Source organism: Solea solea, chromosome 2, assembly GCF_958295425.1.
Source record: "Solea solea chromosome 2, fSolSol10.1, whole genome shotgun sequence".
In the NCBI taxonomy this organism is placed as follows: domain Eukaryota; kingdom Metazoa; phylum Chordata; class Actinopteri; order Pleuronectiformes; family Soleidae; genus Solea; species Solea solea.
Genome location: NC_081135.1, coordinates 4,585,555 through 4,597,386, shown reverse-complemented (window position 1 = coordinate 4,597,386; position 11,832 = coordinate 4,585,555). Strand labels below are relative to the sequence as shown.

The 11,832-nt window shown below is 38.9% G+C and overlaps 1 protein-coding gene across 1 annotated transcript; it reads left to right on the top strand.

The window, feature by feature from the left end:
• The first annotated feature begins 2,572 nt into the window (after positions 1-2,572).
• On the top strand, positions 2,573-7,891 carry lig4 (ligase IV, DNA, ATP-dependent). Its single transcript, XM_058623393.1, has 3 exons — positions 2,573-2,673; positions 4,191-6,261; positions 6,938-7,891. The coding sequence occupies exons 2-3, from the start codon at positions 4,199-4,201 to the stop codon at positions 7,608-7,610; spliced, it is 2,736 nt and encodes a 911-aa protein (XP_058479376.1). The 5' UTR covers positions 2,573-2,673; positions 4,191-4,198; the 3' UTR covers positions 7,611-7,891.
• The last annotated feature ends 3,941 nt before the right edge of the window (positions 7,892-11,832 follow it).

The following is an 11,832-nucleotide window of genomic DNA, read 5'->3' as shown; positions in this document are numbered from 1 at the left end:
TAACAATCCATCCTCAAAGTAGCTTGGCTGTATTTACACCTGTACACTAATACATGGCGCTATCTGATCACAGAAAACACATTTTAATGCCAGGTGTAAAGGAGGCCCTCGACTCAAGATTTTGTCAGCACCCAGCAGGAGACAGGGACTCTTAATGACTCTCTCCACAACCACACACCAATAACAGCTCTTTCTGGATGAGGAGGCTGACGTACTGCTGCTTTATCATCAGCCAAATCGAGGGGGATTTACGCTCAGTTACTCAATTCACTCTCGTTCTCTCTGTGCCTCCCTGGCAAAACCTCACTCACTCAGTCCTACTCACTATAAACAACCCTCCTCCCCTTCCCTCTCAGGCCTTGGTACGAGCTGATGCATGCCATGGAAGCAGTGACGTAGGTTGTTTACTGTCTTGAAGGTTGCCACTCGTTGCAGTGCAGCACCGCTTCCAGCAGGGCTTATATAACTCTGCTGCCTGCTGCATAACACAGGCTTTTTACTGCAGTGTGTGTGTGTGAGGAGTGGGGCTCTTAAGCTGCAACATGCACAGGCATCATGCACTCCCACATCAGTACTTACACACACACAGAGACAGAGGGTGCACAGACCTGCTGTATAAACAGCCATCTTCCCTCCCCACTACACTGCACTATGTGTGAAGTGAAAACACGACAGGTTCACTCCTGGAGCCTATATAGTAGTTCCAACTGGATCTCCTCCCTCCCTCCCTTCCTCCCCACACATTTCCCAGGATCCTCCACTGCAGCAGCAGCAGCAGCAGCAGCTACAGAGAAGTAAACAACCCTGGCTTACGTGTGACTCAGGGCTCTGTGCTTCCCCAGCATCTGCACTGGACTCATGGCGCCCCCTGTTGGCAGCTATAAACCTCTCCTAGATTTTGGTTTTGGAACCAAAGAGGTTTTGTTTTTACAACATTATGAGCTACTTCTAGAAAAGAAGTGTAAAAAGGGGTAATTTGTGTGCTTAAAATATTAAGAGAAAAAGACATATAAGCATTCCAACTGAATTTTTTTAATTGAATTGAAAAAAGTAATTTTAAACAACTCAGTGCATTAAGGCAATACACATATGTATGTATAGTACAAACATACACATAATATACATATCATATATTAAAATCAGGGATAATTACTTATTAAGAAGTCAGTGGTCTCACTTTGCTTGAATAAGAACAGGAATACTCCCTCTCACTCTGAAAGTTCTAATTTAAAAATACTCAATAAAAAACAACAATCTGGAATTAGGTGAAACTAAGAATGTGCCAGACTTTCTTTTGTAATAATCTCATTATGATGAATAAAGAATGTCAACAGGTGAACAGTTGTGTTTCTCTGTTTCTTTTAAGGACGTTTGACTTTAAATTATCTTCTTTTGTACAAGTGTTTTTCATGTGCAGTGTCCTTTACTGCACAAACACACATGCAGTTTTGTACATTTTACATTTCTGTATTTTATATCGTTCCTCTTATTGTACATTGGATGTTTTTTTTGGAACCCGCCGAACTTGTCTCTGTCCAACTTGAGAGAGTGATCACTCCTCAGTGGCTCTTCCTGAGGTTTCTCCCATTTTTCCTCAAACGATGAAAAAAACACTTAACTATTCAAATCAATATCATCGTTGACAGATCCTCCCTGGTGAGTCCATCATCACGTTTATGAAAAACGAGCATCAGGCATGATTGTTTGTGAGGAAACAGCCCTGCCTCTGTGAGGAATGTGACCCGGGAATCTCCTGTTTGTTGGTACAAGCTTCAGATACTTTTGAACAGGAGCACATAACTGGAATGGTTTCAGATCACTATTCAGGTAATGGCATGTACTTGGAATTACATGATGTACGATCTGACGGTGTGTGTCAAAACAAGTTTTGTGATGGAAACAGCTTATTCAATTAATTAATTATGAGTGCTTTTATCATGATGTGTAATGAAAACATGCATTGTCCTATTGCCAGAAGCATCATTATGTGCTTTTTATGCAATTCTTGCATGTGTATTTTGTGGCAAAAGGGTTTCTGATAGTCTAGATTGTGCAAACTCCACACACAGTACTATAACAACAGGATTCTTTAAAACAGGATTTTATAAATTCAAAACAATAATCTGATTTATCTTTAAAATGACTCCATTGCACCAGGTTTTCCAGCACAAACATCTTTACAGCAGTGTAACTTGGTGATGTTAAAGTACAATCACACCAAATATGTCAGACAGTTATTTTTTAACAATAATAAAGCACCAAGCATTACAACCAGATAAATACCGACTCACTGGAGACCAAGGCACAGGATGGTAAACAATCTGCAGCGTTTCTCTGGCGCCCTCCGATGGTGAGGAGCTTCCATGTCAAATCTGCAGTTATTCAATTTTTTAATAACTGACCTAAAAATACACTACATTAAAAGAGAAAGAGAGCCAATGGGAATGCTCAATGAATGTAAAACTTAAAAGTGGCCACGATAAATCATTATTTATTTTCGTATACGTTTTCAACGACATAGGGCGGAAACAAAAAGTTCCGCTTTTGCTTCTACAGGGACAATTTCCGTTGACGTACCCATTGTGATTACAAGCGTAGTAATGTGTAAACATGTAGTGTACTGTTTGGAGTCAAGTTTGTCTCTCACCTTTGTTTCAGGGACGTAAGGAAAAGGTAACACTCAAATAATATTATTAACACTTTAATAATATTTATCTATTCAAACGAATGATTGTATGTTTCTTCAAATTGAGTTTAAAGATCCACTGAACTCACATTTCCGCGTTTTGTTTTTGCTAAACCGCAAACGCGTACTTCACTGAAGTTTCCTTGTGTTAAATAAAATGAATTGTTGGAGAGAATTTCACATTAACATGTAATTACAAACATAAAATCAGCTATTAATGTGTTGGGTATTTCGACTGACATGTCCGGGCAACACACTCATGTCAGCGAATACTTTTTTAAAGTAACCGGATGTTTACTTTTCTCTCTGACAGCAGTAACTGTAAATACAATAACACTTACACTGTACAGTGTTTCAAGTTTTAGGTCACTAATTCAGATTTTACTGTAGTTATCTACAAAGTGAAGAAATAGGCATGTAAATACATAATTCAGATTAAATAATCAGATTAATTTTGTTGTTGTAAGACATACACCTGAAATAATAATGATAATGATAATAATAATATAATGAATAATGGATAATAATAATAGCAATAATAATAATAATAACATGCAAGATGTGTGTAAATAGGAACAAAATTAGCAGAGATTAATTTATTTTTCTTGCTAATTTCACTTGTTTCCATTGCTCACTGATCATCTGATTACGTTATACTGACACACAGTCTGTAAATTGGATAATTGTGAGGCTGCAGGTTACATTTCTTTCTTTTTATGAAGTTTTATTTGTTAAATTAGATTACATTTTCATGCAAAATATTGTTAGATTTTAGATTGAGATTTTTTTTAAATTTAGATTGTGATAAGTTCTGTTTTCTAACCAGAAATCTACAACTCCTAGGTATTTCTCACAGGACGGATTTATTTTTTTATGAATGACAGAAATACTGGAAATCAAAGTAGAGAAATATTTGTTCTCTCTTATCTGATATCTTATTTCTACTTCATAATATTGATTCATTTATTAGAAAGAGAGGACCTTTAGCCTGACTGTGGTGTAAGTTGATGAGTCACCACTGGGGTTGCAAAACTCGAAATTGGATTCTTTCCATGGGAATTAACATGCATTTATGGGTAATTAATGGGAATAAAATAGATATTTTTTAATCTTGGTTTAAACCAACAGATTTTATGCTAATACAGTTGAATATCATTCTATTGAATATTGCCTTGATGATATGAGGTTGATATTTGATCTATGGTGTTAAAATTTAACTAGCAACTATTGATTGATAAATAGTTAGCTAAATATAGATAGTTATATCTAAATTAATCTATATCATGTTTTTTAATTGCATAATTTTGCAAGCATGTATGCTTATGACAAAACTAAATGTTTATATCTGTATATGATACCGTTTCTTTTAAGTATCCAAAATGTCCTATTTATTCTTATTAATTCCCATAAATTCCCATGGAATGTTTCTGGAAATTTACTGGGAATTTTCCACCCCTTTGCCACCTTAGTCACCACTGATTTTCTTTGTTGATACGTGTAACAGATTTCACCATGGAGGGATCTTCTGGAAGTGATGCTGCTGGTGAGCCATCTGTTGCAGAACAGGTTCCATTTCTTCACCTGTGTACCGTTCTAGAGAAGATCCAGAAGTCTAAGCTGCGTCCGGAAAAATCCAAGATCCTCAGGGATTTCATTGATTCGTGGAGGAAGTTTCATTCTGCCCTCCACAAAGACAAGGCCAAAACAACGGACTCTTTCTACCCAGCTATGCGTCTCATAGTTCCTTCATTTGAACGAGAGCGAATGGCATACGGCATCAAAGAGAGTATGTTAGCAAAACTCTACATCGATGTATTAGGCCTACCAAAGAATGGTCCAGAGGCCAATAAACTGTCGAACTACAGAGCCCCAACTACATCCCAAGGAGAAGCTGGAGACTTTGCTAGCATGGCCTACTTTGTCCTCAAGAAACGGCTCACCAGCCAAGGAAACCTCAGCATCAAAGAAGTCAATGACTTCCTAGATTCAGTGGCTGCCAACAATGCTGGTAAGCAGAAGGATCTTGTTAAAAAAAGTCTTCTTCACCTCATCACCCGGAGCTCACCTCTTGAGCAAAAGTGGCTCATCAGAATGATTCTGAAGGACATGAAGCTTGGCGTCAGCAAAGAAACTGTTCTCCAGGTCTTCCACCCGGACGCTGCCGAGCTCTACAACGTCAACACAGACTTGAACAAAGTGTGCCAGCAGCTCCATGACCCTTCTGTGTCATTGAGCGAAGTCTCCATTGGACTTTTCTCTGCCTTTAAGCCCATGTTGGCAGCTGTGGCTAACATTCGCAATGTGGAGAAACAGATGGGCAACAGCCCTTTTTACATCCAGACCAAGCTTGATGGGGAGCGCATTCAGCTTCACAAAGATGGGGATGTGTACAAATACTTTAGCCGAAATGCTTTTGAATACACACAGCAGTTTGGAGGATCCCCTCTAGAAGGCTCACTCACGCCTTATATCCATAATGTTTTTAAAAGCCATGTGGTGAACTGCATCCTTGACGGTGAGATGATGGCGTACAACCCAACCACAGATAACTTCATGCAGAAAGGGAGCAAGTTCGATATTAAGAGGCTGATGGAAGACTCTGAGCTACAGACGTGCTTCTGTGTGTTTGATGTCTTGTTAGTCAACAACCAGAAGCTTGGGAAGGAAACACTGAAAAAGCGCAACGAGACCCTTCAGACGATTTTCAACCCAGTTAAGGGAAGGTTACACCTGGTGCCAAAGACAGACGCAAGGACCATGCAGGAGGTGGTGAACGCTCTCAATGATGCTATTGATGACAGAGAAGAGGGCATCATGGTGAAGGATCCTTTGTCTATCTACAAACCTGATAAGCGCGGGGAAGGATGGCTGAAAATAAAGCCAGAATATGTTGATGGCTTGATGGATGAGCTTGACCTGCTGATTGTTGGTGGTTATTGGGGCAAAGGGAGACGAGGTGGTATGATGTCCCATTTCTTAGGTGCCGTTGCTGAAGCTCCGAAGCCTGGAGAGAAACCTTCGGTCTTCCACTCGTTCTGCCGCATTGGCTCCGGCTACACCATGAAGGAGTTGTATGACCTTGGTTTAAAGTTAGCCAAGCATTGGAAAGTGTATAGAAAAAACGACCCACCAACATCCATCCTGTGTGGAACAGAGAAACCCGAAGTCTACATCGAGCCCTGCAACTCTGTCATCATCCAAGTGAAGGCAGCAGAGATAGTTGGAAGCGACGTGTACAAAACAAACTGCACCCTGCGGTTCCCCAGGATCGAGAAGATTCGTGACGACAAGGAGTGGCACCAGTGCATGACTTTGGCAGAGCTGGATCAGTTCCGCAGCAAGGCGTCGGGGAAACTCGCCTCGAGGCACCTTTACATCACCGACGAGGAACCACAGAAGAAGAAGCGCAAGCTGGTTGCCAGACCCAAGAAGGTGGTTGGGATCATCGACCACTTTAAGCCGCAGGACCTCTCTGGGGTTACCAAGGAGACGGACATGTTTGAAGATGTGGAGTTCTGCATCCTGAACGGTACTGACGATCATCCCAAAGCTGAGCTGGAGAAGGGGGTGGCCAGGTACAATGAAGTCATCGTTAATTTGTTGTTGTTGTTGGATAAGTATATACATTTCATTTGAGCATTAACTTCTATATTTTTGTACACTCTGTCACATCCAGCAGATTCAGAGCAACATGAGAGTCATATGTCAGATGACCTGATAAATATACGTCCAGTATTTAATCTTAATCTTAATCTTATTACAGTTATTACTAATCTCCTACATCTTGTTTTGTAAGATTGTTTTACTGAGGTAATGAAAGTTTTCAAATACTGAACTCGCAAAAGAACAGCGGTGGATCATTATGTCCTGTGTACTATAATGTAAAACTTATTTTCTCTGTGGACTTTGGTGTGGGGAGTGAGTATTTTACAAACTTAAAGGAGAACTTCATTTTCCAGTCAGGAAACGGCATCTAATGTCAGGATAAAATGGCGAATATATTCTTAAGGTAGCAAAAATTATATTTTGGGAGCCTTTTCTTCTGTTTTGCAGTCAGCTATGACTCTGGGTCAGCACCTCATACAACAGTCGCACTTCAAAAACCCGAACTATCCACTCACACATATTTGTAGAGCTGCAGAACATGTGGAGTTTTTAGCGTATGCTGTGAAATATTTGTTTCTTTATTCATTAAAGAAATTATAGCAGCTGTAAATTAAAAAAATAACTGATTAGTGATGTCATCACCAGGTGTGGAGGAATCGTGGTTCAAAACCCAGGACGAGACACCTACTGTGTGATTGCTGGTGTGGAGAACATGCGTGTTAAGAACCTGATTTTAGCCAACCAACATGACATGGTCTGGGCCTCGTGGCTGCTGGAGTGTCTGGACCAGAAGGAAGTGGTGCCATGGCAACCACGACACATGATCCACATGTCACCCTCCACCAAGGAGCACTTTGGAAAGGAGTACGACGCCTATGGTGACAGCTACTTCGTGGACACAGACGTGCAGCAGCTGCGAGAGTTGTTTGGCCGCATTCGTGGCGGTGACAACGCGCCGGCGGCCGTGGACATAGGACAGGTGGAGCAGCGTTACGGCTGGGATAACCTACCCACCAGCATGTTCAGACCCTTCAGGGCCTACATGGACAGCTGCGCTGATGTAGGAGACCCCGACACCGCCATACCTGCCACTTGTTTGGACATCAGGGCGCTGGAGTTTCGCTACCACGGGGGCACAGTTGTGCCGAAGCTGGAGGAAGGAGTGTCTCATGTCATCGTCACAGAGGAAACGAGACTTGTGGATCTGAGGACTCTGAGACGACGTTTTAGGAGAAAGTTTAAGATTGTAAGAGATTCGTGGGTGACTGACTCAATCAAAGCAGGGCATCTCATTAATGATGACAGTTACCTGGTTTGACAAATATTATGTTGACAAAAGACATTGTAGGAAAAGCCTCCTTCAATGTCGCATTTTAAGTGATTACAAATTAAATTAAAGTTTTTAATAAATGCTAATCAATAAATAAATTGATAAAGAGGTTTGATTTCAAAGTACATGTTATTTTACAGGGCTTTCATGCAAAATCAGTCACTTTTAGCTTTTTGTGATTTCAATATGTGATTATGGTTTTCTGGTATTTGCTTTTAACAAATGTGTCAAAACTTAGGAAATTAAAGTTGTAAGTGGATGTAAAAGTATTGGCAGTGTGAGTTTTTGTGATTTGTCTTTTGCTTTTATTTTTGTCTACCTAAACTTTATGCAGAGAAGAATTGGGCTGATAATCAAAGCTGCAATAAGAGTGTAAAATCTAAAAATCCTGCTTTGTAAGTGTTTTGCTTGTTGACATTAGCTGATTTGAATATTGTCCTTCATGGAAATCGTATTGCAATCACAATATCTGTCATAAATAATTGCAATATGATTATTTTGACGACATGGTGCAGCTCTACTACCCATACTGGAACACTTTTCCACTTGAATATAAATGCAGGGGTTAAAACATTATATTAGTACAATGGAAATCAACCCTTGCACTGTAATATGTGCTTGTTTAACTACATATCAGATGCAAACTTCAAAAATACATTTTGATTTGATAGAAAAATTACAAATTATTTTTTTAAGTTGAAAGGAGTGTCTGTGTGAAACGATGGCCTTTGGCTCAGCTGTGTAGCGAGCGCTGAGCTGGCAGAGAGAGACCAAGGGACACCACAGGGGGACGTCAAAACCAGTTGAGCGCAAGGCCTTTCAACAGAGATGTCGCCATGTTTTCCCGTCTTCAAAAATGTCACTGCTGTGCCCTGGGACTTATTGATATGTTATAACCTTCATCACTGCCGCCTCAAGGGTGTAGGTAGCTGCCTGTGGCGCCTTGGGCATTGATGTCCGTAAATGCCGCATGAATACATTTCAAAGTGTAAGTGATGAGGTACCTGTTCATAATCATATCGTGTGAATAATATCTCTCATTGACATAATCTAAAGTTTCCCTGTTGGGACTTTGGGTTTCTGTTTGTGTCACTTAAACAAAATTTAATTTTTGGACATTTGTGGCTGTTTCTGCCGATCCAAGCTTTGCTCCATGTGGAAAATATCATGAAAGCATGAAGGGTTGGAGAGAAATGAATGTCTTCCTCATAGGTTAAGTGTAAACCGTAGCCCACTCTGGACTATTTCAGGTGATGAAGAGTGAGCGTTTGACTGACAGGCTTTAATTAGAGCTACTCAACCAGTGCTTATTCCTGTGTGGCTTTGTGTATGTGTGTGAAACACTGTGTCTCTGATGCACAATAGACCATAGACTGTATATAAAAATGGACGTAGTGCTATTGTAGAAGAGCTGAAGCCATTTCTCCTATAGACTTCCATTCAAACTGAGTTCTTTTTGTGGAGTCACCAGTGGAGTCGCCCCCTGGTGACTCCCCCTCTGCCTTACCGGGTCTCACTTTTCAAACTACAAGACTATTTGCAATTTGAAATAATGCAATTAGCAAATTGCAAAGGCAGAATTCATTGTTATTTTATTATTGAATTTATCTTTATTATATTTTCACCCAACAGTGACACTCAAACTTTTTTATACTAAGTACTACCTGAAAAAATATTGAGTAACACTATAATCACCAACGTTAAAATACACTTAGGCAGCTATGGCCATTTGGAGGCAGATTTATTCCCAATAATATTCCCAATTTGCTCTCTCATCATCCTCCTCTTCCTCACATATATTTAGACACTGGGATCGCAAAATTAGATGAAGATGGACCAAGAGATAATGTGACTCTATTTCTAAACAAATCTTATGATTTAATTTTTGTTAATTGTTTCATTTTCTACCCTGGTATAGAACAAAATTTCTCATGTACCAACACAGTTTGAGAACCACAGATTTACCACAGTCAGACCTTTTGTAATTATTGTTCTAGTTTTCATTAGTTGACAGTTAATATTTAATGCACAAGATATGTTTTTATCAGTAGTTTTCTTTGATGATTCTTTGCATGATAATGCTCCATCCTGTTTTAAATGTATTACACAGAGCACTTTCCCTGTATGGTAATATCTGCTGTGCAACAAAATACATTTCTGTCTGAACTGAAGCAAGACTTATTGAAGTCACATTGCAAATCAAACAGCAAACGCTGTCAAATGATATCTGCCAGTAAATGATCGTAATGAGCTATTTCCCCCTAATCGTTCAGCCTGAGTCTATATGAGCACAACTTGTAAAGTGCAACTCAGATTCACAGTTGAAAGGATCAGGTGATGAAAACAAGAGCGTCGCAAGCAACCGCTGAACGCTATTGCACTGCAGAAAACAAAACAAATAAAAGAAGCCATATCCTAATGAGATAAATGCTCTAATTAAGTTGGGCGTAGCTACTTGAGAGCTGGAACCAACAAGCACAACGGACACAAAGCAGAAAACAAATGGTTTGGAAAAATCCCGTAGACTTCCAGTGGCTGCACATTCTAGCTGAAATAAATGAGCTCCTGTAGAGACCTAACAGAGGCTCGTAGCCACAGGGAGGGTTTGTCTGCAACGATTAGCACAGCCCACCCTCACTTAAGAAACTCAGTCAGAAACAACAGTAAATCAGGCTCCATTTGGTGGCTTATGAATAAATAAGTGGTCAAACATAGGGTTCTAACCATAAGTAACACTTGACAAGTCTGGTTAAACTGGCTGTGGTTGGTTTGTATCAAAATAAAATCCACTTGTATCAGCAAAAAAAAACCAACTCAAATCAGTTATTATCTTTTGACATAGCACATCCTTATCTTGCTTAGAATTAGTGTCATGCACATTTCCAGATGCTCCAACTCGTGGAAAAAACCCCCACTTTTAAGTAAAAGTCAAAGTTGCTGTCCTGTTTTTAAAAGTCTGTCACTGCAGAGATGAGAAGCCTCGCAGTGATAACACAACTTTGTTTCAGAGTATCAGGGTATCAACACAACTGTAAGATGTAGCGTGGTGGTGCAGTGGTTGACACAGAGGATTATTGGTCCGAATCCCATTTTAAAGTTTCTGTGTGGAGTTTGTGGAAGGGCTCGGAACTAAATATCAGACCGATGCACTTTTATATCCTATAAAATGTCAATAAAAATCAGCAACATTGTTGTAGCTGAGTCATGTTGTTTCATTTCCTCTTCATGGGAGAATAATATCTGTTGCACAATTGAAAAATGATGTCTTTGATAAAGCTTGCAACTTCATATAGTTGAAAAGGTTTAAAATGACTTTGTCAGACTAATATTGTACTCGAGTTTGTGATTTTGGTATAGGAAACCATATGTAATGTTATTTTTTCCCTCAATATTAGCGGTTTGTGAAACGACGAATAATTAAATATTGATTATTATTTATTTACTTGTCACTGTAGACTGTGTATAGTCATAACTACATTTGTAGTTATAAAAAAAGACACAACTACTGTTTTTTGTTTTTTTATGCTTTTATAGTATGCTATGTTTTAAATGTATTCACTCCTTACCTCATAGTATGACAATACAACTTTCTATTCTGAAATTAGTGTAATTTCATTACACAATAACAAGTATAGTGTAAGGGATTGCAATTTCAAAACATGATAATAATAATAATTACTAAAGAAAAAAAATGCAGTCACAGTAATATAGCAATATAACAAGTAATGTTATTATTGTTATAATAATAATAATAATAATAATACATTTAATAATAATAATCACCATCATCATGATGATGAAAATGATCATCATAATAATAGGATAATATCTTTTTTGTGGGGAAACACATTGACATTAAAAGTACCAGTGAGGAACCTTTAGGAGGCTTAATTAGCAGAAATTGAATGCAATTATTTATGTATAAGTGAATAATCACATTAAAATAAAACATTTGGGGTTCATAAAGCCTTGCTTTATGAAGGCCAGAATCCTGCAGACCTTTTCAATATGCAAATAAACACAAACAGGATGTCATTTCCCTTTATTTGTGTATTTGCATATGGAAGCCATAGTTTCTTGACATGCGTTGTTCCAATCTTCAGTCTCATCATTAAATTTCACAATTTGTTATGTATAATTAATATGCTATTTGTTACTGACATGAGAATGATAAGTGTGTTCATTTGTAAATACATGCACATGGCTTCTC

Coding starts and splice junctions, on each gene's coding strand:
- lig4 (XM_058623393.1), top strand. CDS start 4,199: ATGGAGGGATCTTCTGGAAGTGATGCTGCTGGTGAGCCATCTGTTGCA. Junction 6,262..6,937: donor CTGGAGAAGGGGGTGGCCAG/GTACAATGAAGT, acceptor TGTCATCACCAG/GTGTGGAGGAATCGTGGTTC.